This window comes from Trichechus manatus, unplaced genomic scaffold, assembly GCF_000243295.1.
Source record: "Trichechus manatus latirostris isolate Lorelei unplaced genomic scaffold, TriManLat1.0 scaffold00008, whole genome shotgun sequence".
Taxonomy (NCBI): Eukaryota; Metazoa; Chordata; class Mammalia; order Sirenia; family Trichechidae; genus Trichechus; species Trichechus manatus.
Genome location: NW_004443944.1, coordinates 21,259,411 through 21,285,139, shown reverse-complemented (window position 1 = coordinate 21,285,139; position 25,729 = coordinate 21,259,411). Strand labels below are relative to the sequence as shown.

General features: G+C 45.7%; 1 protein-coding gene across 1 annotated transcript in view; it reads right to left on the bottom strand.

The window, feature by feature from the left end:
* PTPRT (protein tyrosine phosphatase receptor type T) overlaps nt 1-25,729 on the bottom strand; it is a gene marked incomplete at its 3' end in the record, with an annotated part of 923,104 nt that overhangs the window by 742,644 nt on the left and 154,731 nt on the right. The window contains exon 6 of the mRNA XM_012558679.1: nt 23,222-23,396. Within this exon, the coding sequence (XP_012414133.1) occupies nt 23,222-23,396 (175 nt within the window). The remainder of the gene's footprint in view (nt 1-23,221; nt 23,397-25,729) is intronic.

Genomic DNA, 25,729 nt, shown 5'->3' with positions numbered 1-25,729 from the left:
GGCCAAGCTCAAAGTCAATGGAGTGAGAAAGTTCACTCTGCCCCTTGGGCGAGATTAGGAAAAGTACATGCTTATATAACAATACAATCTTCCAGAAGTGCTTAGCAAAGGGCTTGGCACAAAGCTCTCAGAATGTCAGATATTATCAATAATACCATCTTTATTGCTAGTAGCATTTTGCTTATGATACAGTGAGGCTCAGATAAGGTTGGGGCAAGTAAGACACAAGTCTTGAGGCTGATACATTGAGGTGACCCTGGGGAAGCTTAGCTCCTCAAGGCTGGCTGTAAGAAGTGTGAGAGGGCTAGCTGTGACTAGTGGAGAGAGGCAGAGGCCATTGCCAGGAGAGGTTTGACCCCATAGCTGTCCTTGGAGAAGGTGACATCCCATGGAAAACTGAGCTCATGGCAGGGCTAAGACTTAAACCCAGGCCCCCTGGCCTCCAATCCTACACTAAATTCTCATTCCACCCTTACTAGCAGGGAGAAGATTTTGATTTAAAATTGATTTCTTTCTACATATTTTTCTTCAAAAAAAAAAGCCTCTCAATGTTTATTTTTATTTCTTTAGGCTGAAGCTTAACTCCAAAAATAAGCACTCTTTTTCAGTAGCCCTGTCATTAGCATTTGCTACACACACTGTGTCCCCCACACATTGAACTGCAAGCACGACACTTGAAAAGAGCAATGAGAACAGAAGTCTCCTGAGAATCACAGTGAAGCAGTTCCTGGTACCCACAAGTCTCCACAAGGGCGTGGCCAGGAGCCAGGCCTCCTCTGGAGCTTCCTGTGCCTCTGTGTGGCCATCCACACCCTCATAATCCTTTTTCCTATATGAGTGTGCATTGCCCCAGGAGAACTTGGGGCCACTTGCCCCACCAACTCCACTCTAGCTGTGCCTCCTTACCCAGGTGACTGAAACTCTCTGTGTCTCTGATTTTTCACTTAGAAAGAGAGTTCATAATCACTATGGGTTATCTGGGGCATCTTCAGCATTCTGTACATGCTAAAAAACTGATTTCATGCAAGCAGCAATTAACAGAGTCCTTCCTCTACACAGTGATCCCGGGAATAGACAAATTGGACATGGCCCTTGTCACCAAAGAACTTAAAGTCTAGCAGAGGATCCTGCTAGGTGGACAGAGATTCCGGGGCACCTAACCTCACGTGTGAAGTTGGTGAGGGTTGCCAGAGAATGCTTCCCTGGAAGGGACATGTTTGGGCTGAGCTATGAATGGGTTGACAAAAAGAAGGAAGGATATTCCAGGAAAAAGAAGCCACATGTGCAAAAGTATAGAGGTTGTCAATAAAATTTTGGCTGGTTTGCAGCCTGGGCTTCAGGATAAAGGTCTAGAAGAAAAGACTGGGTATAGATTGCAAAGACCTTTGCTCACCATTCCAAGAAGTAATAGAGAATTATCACTACTAGGGACACAGGATGAGCAAGCACAGACCCAGTATCTGTCCTCATGGAGCTCACAGTCTAATAATGTGACGTGTTCACTAAAAGATGAGCAGTTTCTAGAGATCACCTTGGATGGCAACGGTGGGCAAGGCAGAATCAGAAGGCCAGGGACCAGACACAATATGTCACGTGAGTGGTGATATCGCCACCCTACAGTGGCAATGGGCAGCTTGGGGGGACTAAAATCCATCTAGTGTGGTCCACAAAGGGGCTCATGGAAAGGGTTCATGTCAGCTATGGCTAGAGAGGTGCGCAGAGTCCAATTTATGGAATGGGCCTCTTTTTGTGGGCAATGGGGCCACTGAAGGCAAGAGGGGCAGGCCTTGACATCTTTCAGAAAAAAATCCGAGGAGAAGAGGGGAGCAAGCCCTGAGAGATGGAAGAGAGGAAGTAAAGAGCCATCCCCCAGCCTCCCAGCCATGGCCATATCTCCTTCTTGTCTACTCTCACCTCCCAGTGAGTCTAGCCACAGCTCACAGCTGGGAAGAGACACACTTCTGTTTCATCATAAGAAAAAGGTGTCTGCATTCTGTAGAAGCTAAGACATACGAGAATAACTCAGGAGAAGCTGGAGGAGACATTTCATTTCTATAAAACATATATAGGAGATTGAATTTATACCCATTATCAGCCTTAGGGGGGACAAGTTGAAGTGTCCCCCATAATTGCATTCAGGTGTACTTGTGCGTTGGGGCAGGAGGTGGCTGGTGTCTGTCCTGAGGGTAGAGCTACCAGTTACTCTGATGGTCACAATGTAACACCTCACAACCAATCTGAGGGGTCAACCTCATCCTGCTTACTTTGTAGATGCGACCACAGGCTTGCAGAAGCTCAGTGGCATACCCGTGGTCATAAAGCAGGCAAGTGGCAAAGCTGGGACTCAGATACATGTCACTCTGCAGCTTACTTTCCGGTCGCAGGGAAATATATAGGCAGTCCCTGTACACAAAATACCTGCTATTTACAGAGTTAAGCACATATTTACTCTCTGAAATGATCTTATTCAGTAGTTCAATTTCCTCTATTCTCTTCCACTAGAATGTACACTTGAAGATAGAATATGTCCTGTCCTTGTAGCTCTTAGATGCATCCCCAGTATCTAGAAATTCCGGGGACAGAGTAGGTATCTGACGATATGTTTCATCAACCAGTCAATTAATAGGGAGGCTTTGGAAGCACTCAAAATACACAGTGGTTGCAACTATGGACTCAAGCATACCAACAATCATGAAGATGGTGTAGAACCAGGCGACATTTTGTTCTGTTGCACATGGGGTTGCCATGAGTTGGAATCAACTCAGCGGCAACTGACACCAATCTGACAATTGAGATATCACTGTCCAGATATATATTTCTGTGCTAGTTTAACAAAGTGGCAAGTGGTGCTAATTGCTTGCTGCCCACAATCAGAGAACACTCTCAGGAAGATGCTGATGCTGTGCAATGGTACAGCCCATGCACCCTCACACTGCAGCTGTCAGAGCCACTGCCAACTACTCCACTGGTATGGATGAGGCTGGTGTCATCCAAGGCACCGGTGTGTAACATGGCATTAACAAGTAACGAAAGGGAGAGATGGATGGTGCAGGAGCCCGAGGGGGTGAGAAGGAAGGAAAATGGGAAGGAGGAACTGTGTCTTCCAGGAGGAAATACCAGCACCAGAGGACACTGACAGGCATGGCAGTGGTGAGCCGAGAACCTATTTGTGACCTTCTGAACATATAGGAAAGGTGGCAAGAGAAAGTGATGAGGGCAGGTCTGGGTGGACCTGGACGAGAGGAGAAGGATGATGGGGGAGTGGGAGGAAGCCAGGGAAGCAGAGGTACAGAGACAAGGACAGAAGGAAACACCAAGAGGGACAGAGACTCCAAGAGGGAGAGACATAGACACACAGCAAATGAGATGATGAGACAGGGAAAGCAGAGAAAGCAGAGCAACAGACACTCCAAGAAGTCAGAAAGGAGGAAAGGAGATGCAAACCGAGGGCCTTGCCTGCCTCCCCTAATCCTCTGATTCCACCATTATTATCATCCACTGACCCAACTGTTAACTGACTGTTTCAGACACTTCTGCACATCATGACATCAGAATACGGGACTCTGTTACGCACTGCTTCAGAGCCATAGAGGATGAGTCTCAGGATACATGGAGGTTCTTGATCGCATGCCCTTAAGTTTACAGACAACACAACTGGCCCAGAGAGGGAAAGGCACTCGCCCAAAGCCACATAGCCAGGTAGGGGTGCTGCAAAAGTATTTTTATGCCACCACAAAATATTTCACATCTCTCATTTACTAAGCATCTCCACATTTAACATCTTTGGTCCTCACAATGTCCTGCGAAGTAAGAATGATAATCATTTTTATTAACAGAATTACCATTCCCATCACTGCTGATATTGAGATGAGGGAAACTGAGGGTCGGAGAGGAGATGTGGCCTGTCTGAGGTCGGGCAGGCCCAAAGTATTAGATCTGGGACTCAAAGAGGCTTCTCTACTACAAGCGTGTGCTTTTCCCTCTGGGCCACAATGTCTTGTTATTTTTTTACTTGAAAACTAGTGCTGGGCACACAAAAACCTGCACGTGAATGTTTTGTTTTATTGGTGAAAATATACACACACACAAATCATCCACCATTTCAACAATTCCTACATGTACAGTTCAGTGATACTGGTTAGTCTTCAAGTTGTGCCATTTTTTTTGACAACCTTTTCCAAACTATTTCACCATCATTAACACAAACTCACTGCCCCACTAAGCTTCTCGTCTATCCTTTCAAGTTGCTGATGTCAATTTGATCACATATAGATAGTTCTTTAGAAGAGCATAATTGCATATGAATGCTTTTAGCAGCTTTATTCATAATCGGCAAAAACTGGAAGCAACCAAAATGTCCTTCGATAGGTGAATGGATAAACAGACCATGGTGCATCCATACAATGGAGTATTATTGAGCAATTCAAAGAAAGGAGCTATCCATTTAGTGAAGAGAAGATTTGTTGGACCAATGAAGGCCCTCCTGACTCTCATCACTGAAACCTGTACCAAAGATTGTTAAGAAAGACTATTCAAAAGGTAGGATCACAGTTTCTAGCCAATCTGTGAAAAGGTAAAGCTTTCAATGGTTTTACCCATTTGTAATGTTAAAATATACTGATGACTCTGTAAATGTTCCTTGGACTCAGGCAGACGTGGCTGTGGGAGCATGCTTGTCCGTTCTCCTCACTTTTGCTTAATTCTGTAATATTTCCTGGGACTCAGGCAGATGTGGCTGTGGCAGAGTGCTTGTCCGTTTTCCCACTTCCGTCTATTCTGTACTTCCTTAGACTCGGGCAGACGTGGCTCTAGCAGCGTGCTTGTCTGATTTCTTATTTTTGTCTTTTTGTATATATGCTGAATAAAACTTTCTTTTTGCTTTAAAAAAAAAAAAAGAAAGAAAGGAGCTATCAAGCTAACAAAAGACATGGAGGAATCTAAAATGCATATTGTTATGTGAAACAAGCCAGTCTGAAAAGGCTAAATACTGCATGATTCTAACTATAATACGACATTCTGGACAAGGCCAAACTATAGAGACAGCAAGAATATCAGTAGTTTGGCAGGACAAGAGCAAGTGTCCGGACAGGGCTGTGGTTATCAGAGAAGTCCAGACCCAGGCAGGTGTCAACGACCAAGGCAAGGGTGGGATCCATCCTGGGAGTCAGATGGGGATCTGCTTCTGAAATGCAGAAGAAAGGCAAGGGGAGAGTCGCCCACCTGCAGGAGGGAATTAATCCAAAGCTAGTGGGGGAAGAACCTGGCAAGCGGGGCTGGCAGAAATGAGCTGTGCAAACAGGTCCCAAGGCAACTGTCTGCTGCCAGACTGCTCTGCCTAAGAGCCTCGGAGGAGGGGAATAGAGGGGAGGAGCCAGGGCAGCTTGGCAGGAGGCCAAAGCCTGCAGAGGAGGTACAACCTGTAAGATCTTCCTGATGGGATGGCAGGGCACTTGGAAGAGCAAGGATCCCCATATGCCATTTGGGGGTGTTTGCATTTCTGCATAAGCACCTTCCCTTGTCCTAAATCTTCAGAATGCTGCCACACCACAAAGAACTTGTGTGTGTGTGTGTGTGTGTGTGTGTGTATGTGTGTGTGTGTGTGTGGTGGGAAAAGGATGAAGAAAAATTAAGGAACAGGTGCTGAGTTTCAAATTTGGATGATGCAGAACAGAGAGGAGTTTTGGGAGGTAGTTAAGACTGAAAGTTAGCAAGAATGGAAACCAGATAAAGTCAAAGGTTACCATAATAATATAAGCTCCTAGGAATTTTTGGCAGAGACCTAATTCCCATCTCAAAACACAAGATGATTTCTGTTGGCACCTTGGTTACAAAGTTGAGGCTGGGGGAGCTCGTCTCTGATACAGCCCCAGGAATACCTGGCACAAGCCCTGTTATGCAAAGACAGTCACTATAGGTGTATCCATGAGCTGGCTTCGCCATGGTTCCTGAAGATGGGTAGGAAAGTCCACTGATGATACTGGGGACCAGGAGCTAATCAGGAATTCTAAATTCATGGCTGGATAACGTAGGGTGAGAAAGGTGGTAGTTTGGGGTGGGGGCTACAAGGTTGTGACCCCTAGATACAGGACATCAGGATCAAGTCCATACCCAGCAAACTGCAAGAATGGGTAAGGGCCTGGGAAGAGTGTGTCCTACAGTTTCCTTCATCTCTGCTTATCACAGAAGTCCAGGAATGGAATCAACAGAGCCTGGGACTCAGCAGAGATGTGCAAAGAGATCTGGAAGAGTTACTCTTGTCCCTAGGCCTACAAGCTCTGTTGGTCACTTAATAGACTACATTAACCTAACTACAGAGAGAAGGTAGAGGGCAAGGCAAACAGTCAGCCCAGTGGCCCCAAAATGAAAGTCACAGGGTGAATGTACCTATGGCAGCAATGCCCAGGGAGAAGGAGCAGCCTTCAGATGAGTCAGTCCCGATGGTGGGCTCAAGTCCATTAAGCTGAAAGAATCACCTCCTTCCCCTTGCTGTTGAGTCCAGGCTCAGCAAGCTTAAGCTCTTCTGATTACTGTTGGACGTCCACAAAATGTGAGTGGGAATTATGGTACTGCCCTACTGTTGTGAGCATCTGGCCACCATATAGGCGGCCAGAATCAGGTTTCTAAGCCATCAAGGCAGAAAGGGCCAGGGTTCTGACCACAGAATCCTTCCACCAGCACACGCTCAGCATCACTTGTGCCATCCTAGTAGGTTGGACTAGTCATAGTTGGTTCAGCTATTGCTCATTCACGTCACAGCCCAGTGAGCTTACTGAGTGGGGAGAGATGGTCCTCAGCTCCACACAGCCATTCAGGGACCTAGGCTTCTATCTAGAGATGCTGCCTGACTCAACATGTGGTCTCCAATGTCACAACAGGAGAGGGAAAGAAAGGGAAGATTTTTTACAGTCCAGGCCTAGAGGGGGAGTGTTATGGATTGAATTGTGTCCCTAAAAAATGTGTATCAACTTGGGTTGGTCGTGATTCCCAGTATTTTGTGGTTGTCTACCATTTTGTGATCAGATGTGACTATACTAGGTGTTGTAAATCCTAATCTGTGCCTGTGGTTAATGAGGCAAGATTAGGTTATGTTAAAGAGGGTTAGGGTGGGATGCAACACCCTTACTCAGGTCACAGTCTTGATCCAACGTAAGGGGAGTTTCCCGGGGGTGTGGCCTGCGTCACCTTTTATCTTACAAGAGATAAAAAGACAACAAACAGAATAGAGAGAGAGAGGGATCGCATATCACCAAGAAAGAAGAGCCGGAAGCAGAGTATATCCTTTGAATCCGGGGTCTCTGAAATGAGAAGCTCCTAGACCAGGGCAAGATTGATGACAAGGACCTTCCCTGAGAGCCAACAGAGAGAGAAAGCTTTCTCCCTGGAGCTGGTGCACTGAATTCGGACTTCCAGCCTCCCAAACCGTGAAAGGATAAGTTTCTCTTTGTTAAAGCCATCCACTTGATGGTATTTCTGTTATAGCAGCACTAGATAACTAAGACAGGGAGTATATGACTTCAGCACACATTCCTCTGATCCCACCTGGATGCAGGAGGCTGAGAAGTGTAGTCTTTCTGCCTACCCTGGAGGAAACGTAAATGGTACAGGGAGCAAACAAGTCTGTCACATAAGTCTTTGACAGGTCCCACCTTCTGTGATTTCTGTACTTTATTACACTGAGCCGCAGAAAGTGTGAGACAAGTAGCATCTCTCTGTCCCTTCTAGCAGATGGAGAAACTGAGGCTCAGTGACTTGCAGAGTTTAATTCAACAATGAGCAGTGAGCAGAGCCAAGAGTCAAACTCAATCATGCCTGCTTCTGAAGTGCATTCTCCCCCAGCCCCTTAGGAAGATCATCTTCAACTGCTCTTGCGAAGACACAGCAAATCTCAGTTCTGCCTCACTGGGGGCGCCCAGCAGTTCCTCACACACATGCATGTGAGAGAGGAGAAAAGCAAACCACAGAGCACATTTTGCCACTGATTAACTCAACAGGAGGCTTTCCTTCCCCAAGAACAGATGATCAGCTGCTCTGCCAATAACTGCCTGCTCCATCCCACCAGGCCGCATCCCATCGGAAAGGGATGTTCTTCATTTATTGGGTTGTAAGCCAGTCACATCTGCCTCTGGATATACATATAAAGCAACAGACATGCTACTCTGATTAATAATGAAAAGCTGGCGCAAGCATATTTCATTCTCAAAGAGAACGGGCCAAATCCTCACCCCTTTTTCTGCCAGTGTCTAGGAAAGTATGAAAAAGGAGGAGGGTCATAAGGGTAGAACAAACAACAACAACAAAAAAAAAAACACTTTAAAACACTAAGGCAATCTCCACCTGCCCAGGTGGTGGGGAAACAGTTTTACACTATTCTAGGAGCCCCCAGATTCTCCAGTGCTGCCTCATTTGTTTTATATACTGTTTTAGGAAAGTATTCTATTGTTTAAATTGGGGGAATAAGTTTGAAACCCACCCACAGGATATAATTGTCTCTTTTGACAAATAAGGAAATTGAGGCCCAGAGAAATGCTCACTCGAGTCTAATTAGCAGGAGAAGGGAGGCTACACCACTTCAAAGCTAAACCTCCACCTTAGGCTCCGATTCTGAGTTCCCTGCATCAGGATGGGGCAGCACATCTTGGGCAGGGACATGTGCATGGCGTTTAAACACAATGCAACGCGGGCTTCAGTCAAATCGAACCCTTCGATTACAATGGGAACCTGGCTGCCAACCCAACTGCTGAGATACCACTTTTTGGCACTGGCCTCCTGGTAACTGCTCCAGCTTTGTTTGTCTTGCCATGTTTTCTTTGTTAGAATCATTGCTTTTGAGATGGAAATGGCTTTACTTCACCTCCACTCTGGAGCCATTGGGCTGCACTGGTAGGTGGAGTGACTTGGGCTGACGAGGTGGCCGTCTGGGTGAGTTCTGGGCACTAGGACGCTCCTAGAACCAGCATATTGGCTCAGACTGTTCACTTGAGAACCTTATCTCAAGTACCAGATCCTCCTGGGACTAGCACACTGGCCCAGCCCCTGCCTAGCTCTTCTGTCCTCATGTTCCCTCACTTTTGGCTAGTGTCCTAACTGTGACACCAGGCCTGCCCGACAGTGGTATCACCAGTGCTTAGACTCCTAATGCAAGAGCCACCCTTCTGGAATGGGATTCCAGGTTGTCACATCTAATCACTCTGTCTGGGCTTCTGTAGTTCCTGGGCTGCTTGGGCCGCAGCCAAGGCCATCACCAATCCCCTGCCCCAGCATAAACACACATTTTCGGCCCTCATGTGTTGTTCCAGAATTTGCAGACTGCATCAATGAATGATGGTTCAGAAGAGACAAGTTTTGTTTTTTTTTAATCTTTTATAAAAGCAACACCTAACAAAACAGGTACAACCAGCTTTCAGGTTGGACAGAACCTGAGTCTTTAAGCCCTATATCAGTGGGAGAGAAAAAAATTATCTTTCCATCTGTTTTCAGATAGGCTAGCTAGCTTTGGGTTCAGAAGGTTAAGCCTGAGGATGTTGTTAATTCCTTTTCTTGATCCAACTTGTACTAATGAGGATAATACTAGCTACTGTAACAAGTAAACCCCAAGGCACAGTAGCTTAACACTGTAATAGTTTATTATTGCTTAAATAATAGGTCTGCTTAACAGACAATCTTCCTCCACAAGGAAACAGAGGGACCCAGGCTTATTCACTCTTTGGACTCTGCCACTTCCTGTTGGTGTTGTGTGCCATCAGGTCGATTACAACTCATAGCAACCCTATGGGACAGAGTACAACTGCCCCATAAGGTTTCCTAGGCTGTAAATCTTTAAGGGAGCAAATCGCCGGATCTTTCTCTTGTGGAGCTGCTGGGTGGGTTCAAACTGCTGACCTTTCAACAGCAGCTGAGCGCTTAACCATTGCCCTACCAGAGCTCCTTTGCCACCTCCTAGGGGCTTGAATTGTTTGCATCTAGCCAGCTAAAGAGGGAATGTGGAGAATCACTAGCTATTTCTTTCAACACTCTGGCTCCAAAAGAGCGCACATCACTTCTGCTCACATTCCTTGGACTAGAACTGATCCCAAGACCCTACAGAGAACCAGGCAGGTGGGAAATGCAGTCCTGGATTAGGCAGCTGCTTCTGAGTGACAACTCTACTTGATGGAAGGTGCATATGTTCAGTGGACAGTTAGCCAACTTCATTAGCTCGAGAGTTAGCAAGAAGTTCTTACAGATTCTGGCACTGGCCAGCTGGTCTCCATGTTCCTTTTACTGGATCTCCATGGGTTATTTAATAGAAGATGGTAGAGGAGAGGCCCAGAATCACAAGTCAGAGTAAACCAGAAGTCAAACATCAGTTTTCCAGATAGGGAGGCTGGGGTTCAGAGGAGCCAAATCACTTTTTCATAGCTACACAACTGGCTACACCTTCTTCCCCCCACATCTCATGCCTCACCTGGCCAGAGGCCCACATGATCACAGATGAACACTAGAGCCTAGGGGACAGAGAAGTCTCCCCATGCAGAGGTGTCTTGGCCCAGGTTTCTCTACGGCATGGTTGGCATTTGGGGCCAGATAATTCTTTGCTGTGGGGGGCTGTCCTGTTCCTTGTAGGATGTTTAGCAGCATCCCTGACCTCTACAGACTAGATGCTAATAGTCCCCTCCGCAATTGCGGCCATCAAAAATGTCTCCAGACTTTGGCAAATGTCCCCTAGGAGGGACAGGCCAAATCACCCTCAGTTGAAAACCACTGGTCTAGGCAGAGGCTGCAGTGTTTTGGAGGTGAGTTAAGCTCCAGTGAGGGGACAGAGCCAATGACATAGAGAGTCCCATCCAAATCTGGAGTCCATAGTTTAAAGAGTATAACTGAGCCTGGAACTCAGATCATCAGAAACAACATTGTTTGTATATCTGCCGTGGAATAAAGCACAATGGGAAATTAGCATTAGCGGGGTTAGAAAGTAGTCTCACTTGCAGTAGGAAGAGGACAGGCTTTGGATTGTGTGACTCTGGTTAGGCTAGATAATAAGGCTTCAACATCCTCATCTGAAAATGGGACCACAATGAGGATTAAGTGCAAAAACATGTGAAAATAACTAGTACAATGTCTGGCATGCAATAAATGGTCCCAAAGTGTTAGCTAACAGCTCATTCCATACCCAGATAATTCTTCCATTTGAACACAGGAGGGTAATGTTCCAAGTGAATGAGGATTTAATGCAATTGCCATTTGATTTAATTTCCAAATGCGCTAAAAGTGTTAATGCAACACATCAGCATGCAGCTGATGAAGTAGTCAAAATAATTCAAGGAAACCAATACTTGTCAGGTTTTATTTATCCACATTTATGCTTTTCTAAAAATAAGTTGGTCTTTGTGCCCATATACAACACAATATACATAGATATCTCCCAGCTCTCCTCCCCCCACACATATGGTCTAGTTAAGTTTCCCACTTTCCACCCATCTGTCATTTTTCTCTTCCCATGAAAAGCTAGCGGTGACGTTATCCAAGAGTGAAGGAGTCAGGGGCTAAGGTTGGGCAGCTGGCAAATGTTGTGATGACCGAGACTGATGAAGACAAGAATAAACACAAGGACAATGCTTTGTTTACAATAGATTTCCATATCCATGACCCCCTCCCTCAAGCCCAAAGGAGCTGGATTATTCTATTGTATAATTAGAGAGTCAGGAAATAAATTTCCTAATTCACACAGGGGGTGGCAGTATTATTAGCTGTCATTGAGTGAGCGCCAACTCATGATAACCCTGTGTACAACAGAATAAAATGTTGCCCAGTCCTGTACCATCTTCATGATTGGTGGTATGCTCGAGTTCTTGTTGTGGCCACTGTGTCTTTGGAGTGACTTCCAATCTAGGGGGCTCATCTTCTAGCACATATCCAACAATATTCTATTGTGATTCATAGGGTTTTCACAGGCTAATTTTTAGAAGTAGATCACCAGGCCTTTCTTCCTAGTCTGTCTCAGTCTAGACGCTCTACTGAAACCTGACCCCCATGGGTGACCCCGCTGGTATTTAAAATACTGGCAGCATAGAATCAAGTATCATAGCAACAAGCCAGCCACCACAGTACAACAAACTGACAGACAGGTGGTGGATTCACATAAGTAATACAGAGCAAAACCAGAATTGGAACCCAAGACCTCTGATCTGTAATCTGTGTGGTCTTGCCAATAGCAGTCATGGAGAAAAATGATGCAAACCACTAATAATAGGTATGACCAAAGAAAGACAATAAACAAGAACTCGAGTGTCAGGATATTTTTCTACAGAGAATGAAGTCTGCAGAGAAGATGGAGATGCTGAAGTTTCTCGGCTCTGAAATAGGATCTTCCAGTAAAGCTAAGGTCAGGCATGCAGGAGGGGTGGGGAAGTAGGTGGACTAAGGCTGATATTAAAACGTGTTAAACTTTACACACAGAAGGAAACAATCTTTTGATGGCTACGAGAGAGAGAGAGAGACAGAGAGAGAGAGAGAGAGACAGAGAGAGAGAGAGAGAGAGAGAGAGGAGGGGTGGAGAGGAAAAACACTAACTAGACAATAGATAAGTGGTAACTTTGGTGAAGGGTAAGACAGTACACAATACTGAGGAAGTCAGCACAACTTGACCAAGGCAAAGTCACAGAAGCTTCATACACACATCCAAACTCCCTGAGGAACCAAATTACCGGGCTGGGGACCATGGTCTCATGTAGCTCAATTGGCATAACACAGTTTATAAAGAAAATGTTCTACATTCTACTTTGGTGAGTAGCAGCTGGGGTCTTAAAAGCTTGTGAGTGGCCATCTAAGATACTCCACTGGTCCCACCCTGTCTGAAGCAAAGAAGAATGAATAAAAACCAAAGACACAAAGGAAAGATCAGTCCAAAGGAGTAATGGACCAAAACTACCACAGCCTCCACCAGACTCAGTTCAGCACAACTAGATGGTACCCAGCTACCACCACCGACTGTTCTGACAGGGATCACAATAGCAGGTCCCGGACAGAGGTGAAGAAAAATGTAGAACAAAATTCAAACTCACAAAAAAAGACCATACTTACTGGTCTGACAGAGACTGGAGAAACCTTGAGAGTATGGCCCCTGGACACCCTTTTAACTCAGTACTGAAGTCACTCCTGAGGTTCACCCTTCAGCCAAACACTAGACAGGCCCGTAAAACAAACAATATCACACGTAGTTCAGCCACGTATAGGAGACTAAATGGGCACACCAGCCTAGGGGCAAAGGTAGGAGGGGACAGGAAAGCTAGACGAATGGAAATGGGGAACCCAAGGTTGAGAAGGGGAGAGTGTTGACACATCGTGGGGCTGGTAACCAATGTCACAAAACGATATTTGGATCAATTGTTTAATAAGAAACTAATTTGCTTTGTAAACCTTCATCTAACGCACGTACACACAGACAGACAAGTGTTAATCTTTAGACACAGGTTAGGGCAGGCACACTCTAGTAGACAAGCCTCTAGGGGCATACGTGGGGCTCACTATGAGGCAAGCTGTCCCTTGACAGACATTGCAGAAGGTCTAGAAGTTTGAAAGATGGTCATTCAAGTGCCCACATGGGAGGTCGGATCAATCAGTGCAGCTTTGGCAGGTCAACTGAGACCCCAAAATTGCAACCAAAGCAGGACAAAGGAAGGCCATAGGAGAAACACAGAGAGCTATAAAGCTTAGAGGTTCCATAACTGGGAAGAAAAGGAAGAAGGAAACATGTTTTTTAAACAATGCTTAAATGAAAAGATAAAGAGGTATCCATAAAGGAGCCAGAACTTCCTCAGGGTGGGAAGAAAACCAGGAGCTGAAACAGTAATGTACACCTTAGGAAAGGAAGGGATGGTGAGGGGTTACTGCAAATGCTACTGCACTTGAAGGACTTGGAAACTATCTATTGGGTATAGCAAACTCTTGAACACCTTGTTGTTGTTAGATGCCGTCGAGTCGGTTCTAACTTACAGTGATCCTATGTACAACAGAATGAAACACTGCTCAGTCCTGTGCTATTCTCATAATAATGTTTGAGCCCATTGTTGCAGCCACTGTGTTAATCCATCTCACTGAGGGCCTTCCTCTTTTTTGCTGATCCTCTACTTTACCAAGCTTGATGTCCTTCTGCAGGAACTGGTCCCTCTTCCTAATAACATGTCCAAAATACACGAGATGAAGTCTTACCATCCTTGATTCTAAGGAGCATCATGGCTATACTTCTTCCAAGACAGACTTGTTCGTTCTTCTGGCAGTCCATGGTATATTCAATATTCTTCGCTGACACCAAAATTCCTTAGCACCTTCTATAGGCCAGGTACTGGCCTAAGTGTTGTGGATCCAGCAGAAAACAAGACCTACAGGAGCTTGAGTTCAGTGTGCAAGACAGATAGTAAGCAAATAGACATAAACCACAATGCCAGGTAGCGATGAGAGCTAGGAAGAAAACCAAAGCATAGCACGAAGATACAGAGTTACAAGGGGAAGGGGGTGGAAGTGGGAGTGGGTGTTATTTTAGATAACTGTTATAGATAAGGTGGTCAGGGAAGGCTTCTCCAAGGGTCTGATATCTGAGCAGAGACCACAGAGAACCAAACAAGTGAGCCAAAGAATCTTCTGGAAGGACAGCACGTCAGGCAAAGAGAGACAAACAAGTGCAAAGGTCCTGAGGTCAGAACTAGCTTGGCAAGGTCCAAGGAAGAGCAAACGGCCAATGTAGCTAGTGAAGAGAGTGAGAGTATAAATACCGAGAGGGGAAGGAGGGAAGGAATCAAAGAGATGGTGAGGGATAGATCATTGGAGTTTTCTAGGCCATGTTACTCTGAGTGCAGTGGGAACCACTGGAGGGTTTTGAGCAGGGAAATGACATGATTTAACTTCTTTTCAGACTATCACTCAGGCTGCTGTAGAGAGAACACACCTCAGAAGGGCAAGAGTGGAGGCAGGGAGGAAGCTGGAGTAGTCACCAATTGAGAGGTGATGGAGGGTTGATCTACGGCAGGAACTGGCAAACTATGGCCCACGGGGAAAATCCAGCCCACTGCCTGTTTCTGTAAATAAAGTTTTCTCGGCACACAACCACGCTCATTCGTTTACATACTGTCTACTACTGTTTTCAAGCTGCAGCAGTGGAGTTGAATAGTGGCAACAGAAACTGTATGGTCCGCAATTCAAAAAGAGGTATACGGGTCTGCTTCTAGGGGAAGTCAACCCCATATACCTCTTATCTTCACTTCTCTTTGAGACACAGGCTGAGCCTTTCATGATAGCCAGCTGCCTGGCCCTTTATAAAAAATGTGTGTCAACCCCTGGACCAGGGTGTTGATAGTGTTGACAGTAGTGGCGAAGGGTGGTGGGGTTCTAGATAGACTTAGGAAGTGGACTTTATGGTGAGGCCAAATTTCAGTCCAGGCTCTTTTACCCCAAGCCTGTTCTCTGACCACTGTGCTGTATAGCCCCTCACCTCTCCTTGGCCTCTGAAGACTGGCAGAGAACAGGAACGCGTGCTCCTGAGTCCAATTATGATTTCAGTTGTCTAGTAGCTATCCAGCCTGAATGCGCACAGCCATCTCTGGCCTTGCCTCTTCTAGCACGCAGCTGTCCTCCACAGCTCTCTCAGTGATGAGGCAGGGGCTCTCGTCCTTGGATCCCTCAGAAGCCACGGATGCTGCAGAGCCCCTGTAGCAGAAGCTGTTGGATTCCACTCCCATCCCTCAGGCCTTATCGTTTTAGTAAGTGCAGGCCAACCACCCACTGTCATAGCTGAATCGCACTCTCCTGGGTGTTCTCTAAAGCCTAGGGAGGCCCCTCTGGCCTGCACAATGGAAGTGCTAGGAAATTAACACCCCCAGGACCCACCCTCAGTCCAAGCTCCAGAGTTCTATACTGATTCCCAGAGTTCCCAATACGATTGCATTCCAGTTGTCCACAGTGGTCACTTATTTGAAAATGTTTCCATCAATGACCACTTTTCCTCCCCTGTCCCACCTATCTATATCCAAATACACAGCTTGACTCGGGTCTGCTTCTAGGGAAACCCAATCCCATATGCCTCTTATCTTCACTTTTCTTCTAAACAACAGACAGAGCCTTTCACCACTGCCAGCTGCCTGGAACGGCTCCCCATGGACACAGACAGGACCAGGGAAGGGAAGAATAGATGGATGCAGCGTTCCAGACTCAAGAGTGTGTGCACTACTGTCCATAGACCATAGATGGGGGGACTTCCATCAGAGGCCCCTGACTCCCACAGAATAAAGCTCCAACTCCTATTCTGGTACAAAGACTCTGCACGTGTCCCCTGACTGCATGTCCAGGCTCGCACGTGTCACTTACCCCCGACATCTCCAAACTGTGACCCAGGTTATTCCTGCTGACCAGCCTGCCAGGACACAGGACTCAGCTTGGATGGGACTGACTCTGAGAAGCCTTCCCAGACTTTCTCAAACCGAACCAGTTGTACCATCCTCTGCATTTCCCCATCTCATAGCCAATTGCAGGACCTACCATATTGAATTTTGCAAGAACTGTGGTGCAGAGGAAAGAATACAGGCTTGGACACAGGCAGGCCTGGGTTTGAAGCTTAGTCACTTGGAAACAGCATGACCTTAGGAAAGTTACTTAGCCTCTCAGAGTCTCCATTCCCTCATTTGTAAAAAGGGGATGCTAACAGCACCTAACCAGCCCTGGTGGTACAGTAGTTAAGCACTAGGCTGCTAACGGAAAGGTTGGTGGTTTGAACCCACCAGCTGTTCCGTGGGAGAAAGATGTGGTAGTCTGCTTTCATAAAGGTTACAGCCTTGGAAACCCTATGGGGCAGTTTTACTTTGTCTTTCAAGGTCACTATGAGTTGGAATCGACTCGATGGCAACAGGTTTAATGGGTTAACAGCGCGTATTAAATAGCCCTGGTGGTGCAGTGGTAAAGCACTCAGCTGCCAACTGAAAGGTCAGTGGTTGGAACCCCCAGCCACACTTTAGGGGAAAGATGTGGCAGTCAGCTTCCATAAGATTACAGCCTTGGAAATCCTACGGAGCAGTGTAACTCTGTCCTATAGGGTCACTGTGAGTTGGAATCGACTCGATGGCAATGGGTTTGGTCCAACAGCACCTCTACCACAGGATTACCATGAGGGTTAGTAAGATAGTGTAGTAAGTAGCTGACAAACTAGGTGGCCATGCCACTGTTGCATAATTTAGGTTTGCATGATTCTTCCTGCTAGCACATGTGCTTATCTGACTGCTTAACACATGGTTGAGGCTCCTTACTAAGATCTATACATATATTGTTTCCCCCTCATAAGGACTCCGTTAAATATATTTACTCCATTGTACAGATGAGAAGTTGAGGCCTAGAGTTAAAGACATGATTTGCCTGAAGTCAGACTGGCAGCTAGGGCCAGGAATGAGACTGAACTCTGGTGTGTTTAGACCCAAACTCCCTACCCTGGCCCTGCCAACCTGCATCTAACCCAACATCCAAGCAATGATATCACTATTTAAATTCAGAGCATCTGATTATCAACGCCACTATTATATTTCTTTTGGCACTAATGCCCATATCACTAAAAGCGTGTGAGCACATGGTAGGATGGAGTTGAAGGAACCTGTTTAAAAATCGCCAACAACAAACACGTTATGAATTAGCACATTTTCATCAAGACTGCATCTGCATAACTTGTGTTGAGGACACCTATGTCCTTGGGTTAAGCCAAAACACCTCAAAAACAAAGACATTGGGAAAAGCAGAAACAGAGGTGAGAATAAGTATGTTTCTGTGCCCTGGTCCCGAACAGGTAGGTTGAGGGGCCTCATTGTCAGTTGAACGAGACCTCAATTACAGAGTAATCTAATGGACACCTGGGTACATTATCGCCACCCAATAAACAGCTCTTTAAAATTAAGTAATTCCAATTTGTTTTCATTTCAGTCTGGGTGTCAGCCCCGAGAATTTGGTATCACCTACACTAAAATTAGGCAGCGTCTTTCTGAAACACTGATCCTCACAATCCCAGGGGAGCACACGAGCGTAGAGCTAGCCAGCCATGAACACACATGTTCAGAGAGAGACAGAGACCCAGCCTGGGCCTCCACTCAGCATAAGCACCTGTTCTGGAGGCCATTAGAGAGGCTGCCAACTTCCAGCACCCTTGGCCACTGAGGGCCCATGACCTCCCAACCCCAGCATGGACAAGGTTCTGAACTATGCAAGGTGGAGGTGGGCTCATGGAGTCAGGAGGCTGAGGACAAGCAAGACCATCTCTTTTCCTCTGTCTCCAGATTCCTGATTGAGCTTCCTGACTCATCATGTGAACACAGGAGGGGACTCAGGGAATTGTGACCTAGCACGAACACCATGTCCCAAATGATTCCAAGCCCACATGTTGGTGTCACACTTTTGTATTTCTTTCCTCCCTTTCCTTTTGCTCACATCACTGTGTGGGAAGAGGATTGGCTCTGCTTTGCATAGGCCCTAAATCATTTATCCAAGGCTGTATACACACTAATCCAGTCAGTACTAGGTTCAGGTGTCCTGCTTCACCTACCTGGGATTCCTTCTGTCCACTGGGCTGAAATCCCACTCACATCGGCAACTTTATTTATCTGATAAACACTTGTAGAGCCCATGTTCCAGGCACTGTTCTAAGAGCTCCTACATCCTCACGACTCCCCTTTGGGGTAGGCGATTCTATTATCCTCATTTCTAGATGAGTCAGCTGAGGCCTGGAGAGCATGAAACCCCATAGGGTTGCTCAAGGTCACACAGCTGGGATGTAATGGGCCAAGATTTAGACTCAGGTGTTTCAGCTTCTAAGTTCTCTTCTGCCAATGAATTGAAGCCAAATGGAGAGAACCTATGAGGAAGAAAACTCCACAGGGGTGGTTTTTCCTTTCTGTTACACCTCAGTGTCAGCCAGTGACTTCCACTTCCTCAGCCCACACCACCCACGTGATGTGTAAATCCATCATAGCTCAGGAAAATTCAGTCACAACCCACCCCACAGAGGGGCATTTTGCCCTTGAGAATCGGGTTTTGTTTTTACAGATTTTCTCTCTTCTCTGAAAGGATAAAGATTAATACTTTCCCCTCAACACTTCAGTATTAAAGTACTTAGGCATCCTGGCTCAGCAAAGGCAAGGAGTCCTTAAGAGGTGAGTGAGTCATTCTTCATGAGACGGTCTCCCCCAAGTGCTCTGGTTTGCTACCTGCAAATGTGTTTCTGGCCACACACTCCAAGGTGACAGGCTTCTTTTGGCTGCCCCTGCTTCTGTGTGTCCCCTGCCTTCATTTTCTTGTTTGTGCTTGGATACCACTAGCTCTTTAGGAATAGAGGTGGGAGGATAAATTAATTTCTCCAGGAACCATTTCAGAGAGGTGGGAGGACTTAAAATGGCTTCTAACCGGTTCAAACTGACTCAGGCATGGCCAATGAAGCAAAACCAGAACAGATTCATATTTTTAAAATTTGGGTGTTCTGGAGCCATAACGGGAACAGGAAAAATTACAAGCTGAAGCCTTGGAATGGGAGATTCAGAAGAGGCGTAGTGTGCCCTTTCAGGAGCCTGATGAGTGAAACTGGACTACTGTCAGGACTAAAGAGAGAGACACACATTCAAAGTGGCATGGTTGGCTGCCATCTTTGAGTGGGGCACTATTGTTTTCAAAATCCAAAGGGCAAGAGATTTGGTTGCTATGCAACACACACGCTGCCCTGGGTTTCTAATAGGGAGATTAAGTTTCTAGCAGGGCTTTAGTCCATAATTTTCCCTGTTCAGGTTATGATTTTGGTTCACCCAAACTTTAAAAATTTGGGTCTGTTCTGGTATCCTTTCCTTGGCCATGACTGAACCAGGAAAAACCAGTTCAAAGCCCTGTTCCCAACATATCCCCTTGCCATGAGCCTCACTTGCTGTGTGGGCTCCTTGGGTCCTACTCATGACATCATGAAGCCAGGGGCCAATAAGACCACCATTCCCAGGCCTTCCAGGTGTAGCCAAAACAGCATGAGCCAGACCCAAGACAGACCTGAGCTCTGCCCTTCAGCACTGTCTTACGTTTGTCAACCTGGCTATGCTTGTTCTCCCAGCTGTAAAATGAATAAAAGAACAGAGCTGCAATTAGGATTAAACGAGATTACGTATGTGAAGGCACTTCTATATTCAAGGGGCCCAGCTTCTAGTTTACCAACTGAATGTAGAAAGGAAAAGATGCAATAGGCAAAAAAATGTGCACTAAAAAAGTGGTATCTCATTCCAAAAAATATGAATGAACTTCAGCAAGATGTGATAAAATGGAACCAGATTATGGGACGTTCACCATCATAAAAGAGTACTAGTTCAATCCCAGGTCATTCCTTAAACAGGAGCAGCAAGGGGGCAATGAGCGGTTTCAGGGCAGCGGTGGCTCCTGGATCATACTGACAGACCTGGCAAGTGCACCTGGGGCCAGAGACAACACTGTCTTCCTGTAGGCTTACCTCCTGCTCAGGTTGCCCAGGCAGCAAAGGCCAACTTTCCAAACAAAGGCAATGATGCTTCACATGGAAGCCATGTTGTCTGTCTCAACAGCCTCTGGATTTGGCTGCCCACACTTTCTCCCCATTACCAGCCGAATGGGGGACATAAAGCAAGAGTAAACCCAAGCCTTTTCTGGCTCCATTTGTCTGTCTCTGAAAGGTTCATAGTGCTTCACCAGTTCCCATCATCATCCCTTCTATTCTCTCATCACATACAAGGTTCTGGCAAGACGTGGGTGAATATGCAAAAACATAATCCATGCTCTCCCATTCCTTCATCCTAGAGTATAGGAGTGGTAGAGGGAAGGAGCAGGTGTTTGGGCTAGGAAGGGAGGTGGGGTGAGGGGCGAGACAGGAAGTAGAAGGGGAGGAGCCAAGTTTAATTTCAGTTTTGGCCGGAGGAGGTGATGTAGGATGCAACCAGAGCAGAAAGGGAGGAAGCAGAGAGGGTGGGGATAGGGCTAACCTCACAGCTTCTATTCACCAGTTTGCCTTCTGCTTCTATTCCAGTGCCAGAGGCCACCATAAAAGAGATATAATGAGGGTCCCAGAGGGGACAGCTCAGGAAATTATATATTCATTGCGACCTGAAAGGCCACTTCGTCACACAAATCAATCTTATGGCACCAAAAAGCAAAAATATGAGCCTACTGTGATCAAACTGATGGTTTCTTTTATATATCAATGGCACTCAATGTAAATGATCTTAAACATGAGTTTTTTCCTGGTTTTTTTTTCTTTTTTTTCATGACTGCCTGATTGCTAGATCTTCAGCAAAGTGTTCATGGAATTATGGTGATGAAATGAATTCCTGGTGAGGCCAATACTTCATTCACTCATCCATCATTCCACAAATACTTTAAGGTTGAACCTTAGGAAACAACTGTGCAGATCAAGAGTAGTCCAACACTGGCAATTTTGTAGTGTTCTGTGTACTCGGCATTTGTGCCAGGACGATGCTAAGTGTAAGGGATTTTGCATCAACGAAACAGACGACGCCCCTGCCCTCACAGATCTATATCCTAATGGGGGTGGCAGAAAAGTATCATGTAACCAAATAAAGGAAAAGTATAATTTTGAATTGTGATTAGTGTTATGCAAAAGAAAAGGAGTCTGACAGAGTGTGAAGGTCGGGGTTGGGGGGCAGCTAGGGAGTCAGGGAAGTCCTAACAGAGAAGATGGCAAAATGACAGTTAAGCTGAGACCTGAATAATGACAAATCGTAAACCATGTGAATATCAAGAATCGGGATAAGCCAAGAGAGAGAACCCCAGAGTGCAACCTCCAGTCTAGGTCAGGCTACCAGTCACATGGGGACCAAGAGAGAAAGGTCAAGAACTTCTTACAAACCCTGACTTTCACCAAGGACACCCACACCGGAGCCTTCTGCGGGTTGGTCAATATTTTATCATCAAATATACCAGGTATCATTCTATGCCTGGCATAATATGAACAGTTTCATTATTTCATTCACTAAATTATGCTATATTACAATTTTAATTGATGAGCACAGCACTGGTAAAACGAGGACTTCCACAGATGGCTACTGCCAATGTAAATTGTCAGCCATTTTTGTTTGTTTGTTTGGGATTTGTGTGTGTGTGTGCATGTTTTACAAAAGCAATATTGCAACACAAAGAAAAAGCCATAAAGATGTTCCTATCCTTTGGCCTAGCAACTCCATCCCCAGGGGATTTATCCTAAGGAAATAACCTGGTTCAGTAGAATAAAAATGTTCTCTGTCTGAAGAACTCCAATGAGGTGTTAATTGTTGCAACAAGGAAAGAAAAACAAAAACACCTGGAATAACCTAAATGACTGCAAATAGGGGTTTTTTTTTTCAAAAAACAGGATAATTCATTTGATAAACTAGCATATCACCATTAAGCATGATAATAAAAATTATATACAGTTTCAAAAATAGAGTATAAAGCTCTCTGAAAGCAGCAAAAAAAGAAACAACTTTAATGGAAAGCATGTTAATGATACCTCAAGGTGAAAAAGAACAAGAAAATTGAGAAGAACTGAAATTTGGGCCAGTGGGGTGGGGAATTATTTATTTCAAAAGTCCTCCCAAAATATTGTTATTATATCGTGTTTTCAATTAAAAATCCCTCAAAAACAATAGTAATCTCTGAACAGTGCAATAAACCCAAACCAAACCCAATACCGTCAATTCCAACTCACAGTAACCCTATAGCACAGAGCAGAACTGCCCCATAGGGTTTCCAAGGCTGTAATCTTTACAGAAGCAGATTGCCACATCTTTCTTCTGTGGAACAGCTAGTAGGTTCAAACTGCCAACCTTTCAGTTAGCAGACGAACGCTTTAACCACTGTGATAACACTGCTATAGAAACCCATAAAGCACAAGCATGTTCATTTATTTTTAACTTTACATAGAAAATAAACCCAAATTTGTAGAACCTGTGTTAAATTCAGCACAATTTTTCATCTGTGGATCCTGTATGTGACTCAACTTTGAATAACAATAAAATATTGCACAATTTCACAATAGCTTCCCCTCTTTTTTGGGGCGTGGTGTTCAATTGGAAGGTGTCTCATTCCACTGAATGGAAGATGGACTAAGAGGTAAGAAAAGGACCGTTAACTCCTCTGACGAGTGCACAGCACTGTGGGGACGCGGCAGGTCAGTCCCAGTGAAACCAGCCACTGGCAGCCAGGCCTCGGGCTGGTGGACACTCACCTTTCACGATCAGCTCGGCGTAGTTGGACACTCCAGAGCCCCCGTCAGAGCGGATCACGCAGCGGTACTTGCTAACACTGCGCTGGGCAGTGTCTGCCACGCTGACCGTGGCCGAGAAGCGCCTGTGGTTGACTACGCGGGTGACCATGAGGGCTGTGTCCCTGCCATTCCATTGCTGCAGGACAGAGGAAGGGAGGGAGAGGAGAAATCATCATAGGCTCCTGGATGACCCCAGCACAGAGGCGCCACCCTTCCCCAATCCCCTCGGCCCAGGTTGCTGTTGTTAAGTGCTGTCAAGTTGGTTCTGACTCCTAGCGACCCTGCGTACAACAGAACAGAACACTCCCCGGTCCTGCGTCATCTTCACAATCATTGCTATGTTTGAGCCAGGCTTTCGAACCAGTTCCTTCAGGTTTGTACCACTGCTGAGAATCTGTATTTCTAACTAGTTCCCAAACCTGTTCCGTGGAGTCAATTCCAACTCCGAGCCTCCTAGCGACCCTATAGGACAGAGCAGAACTGCCCTATAGGGTTTCCCAGGAGCAGCTGGTGGATTCAGACTGCCTATCTTTTGGTTATCAGCCCAGCTCTTAACCACTGCACCACGAGGATTCCCAGGTGATGCTAATGCTGCTGGCTGGCTAAGGACCAATTCTGAGTACAATTCTAGCACAGAAGTGGTTCTCAAAATTTATTATAGATAAGAATCACCTGGAGATTCTGGTTATATACTCAGTATATCTGGGGTGGAAATGCAAATTCTCAGCAAGGTTCAAACCAGAACGAACTGGTTCAAAGCCCTGGTTTGAGCCCAAGAGTTTCCACAGCTGGTTTTGCTAGTAATCTGATTCAAGAATTAACTTTGCTAATGAGCTGATTCCAAAGAGCAGATGCCTGGTGGTAAGGGAGACAGTAAAGGCCCATTGGATAGCGCTGGCTCCTCGCTCAGCCTGCATTTGCGGGTGGTCATGGCCCCTTCAACTCCCTTCCTCCTATATTCCTTCATCCTTTAAGCAGAACCCACAACATCTCCCCGAACACGGACTCAGCCCATGTAAAGTGAGAATGAGCAGCCCAGCTCCCAGGCCCACAGACTCCATTCCCACAGACTGTACCCTGGAAGCCACCCACAAGCTGAGCCCCACCCCCCAGGGACCAAGGTTCCCCCCAGCACCTCTCCTCCTTAGCATATACTCTTTCCTCTGCCTGGAATATTCTGTCTCCCTGAGGACATTCCTTCTCCATTAAAAGATTAAAAAATAATAATAATAATAAAAATGTTGCCTAGTACACAGAGAAATTGGAATCCTCATCCATTGCTTATGGGAATACAAAATGGTACATGGTACAGCCCCTGTGGAAAACAGTTTGGTAGTTCCCCAAAAAGTTAAACATAGAACTACCATATGAGCCTGTAATTCCACTCCTAGGTATATACTCAAGAGACTTGAAAGCAGGGATTCAAACAGATACTTGCACATCAATGTTCACTGCAGCATTATTCACGTTGCCAAAGGTTGAAATAAACTATCCATCAAAGGATGGATAAACAAAATGTGGTACATATATACAATGGAATATTAGCCATAAAGAGAAATGAAATCCTATTACATGCTACTACATGGATGAACCTTGAAAACATTATACTGAACGAAGTAGTGCAAAAGGACAAATACTGTATGCTCCCTCTGATATGAGATACGTAGAATAGACAAATGTATAGAGACCAAGGTTTATTAGTGGTTACCAGGGGCAGGAGGGAGGGAGAATGCGGAAGCCATTGTTAGGAAGCAATGAGTATCTGTTAAAAAGAAAGGAAAAAAAAAAAAAAAAACCCAGGTTTGGCTCACCAGTATCTCTGGTAGGTTCCTTGACTATCACACCACCTTCTGGAAGTTGTTCACTCATAGCGACTCTATAGGACGGAGTAGAACTGCCCCATAGGGTTTCCAAGGAGCAGCTGGTGGATTCGAACTACCAGCCTTTTTTGGTTAGCAGCCAAGCTCTGAACCACTGTGTCACTAAGGCCCCTCCCTTATGTATGGTGAAAACTTTCTACACATTTTTGCCTACAATAGTTTCCCACTTTAGACAGGGAGCACCCAGAGGACAGTGACTTTGCTACATTCATCTCCAGAAGCTTGACCTGAAGCCTCTCAATTTGGCAGACATTTCCAGAATCAAGGTGAATGCACATGAGCTTTTGTCTTCAGCATCCTGAGTTTTAGGCCTGATATTCAGGCTTTGAATATGATCCTTTTACAATAGCCAAGTGATGATAACTGGAAAGACACATGCATGTGGATACAGTTTGAGTGAATATTTATTAAGCACCTACTATGTGCTAGGTTGGAGCCCTGGCGGTGCCGTGGTTACAAGCTCAGCTGCTCATCAAAAAGGTCAGCAGTTTGAATCCACCGGCTGCTTCTTGGAAACACCATGGGGCAGTTCTGCTCTGCCCTATAGGGTCACTGGTCATGATGAGTACGAATCAGCTCAATGGCAACA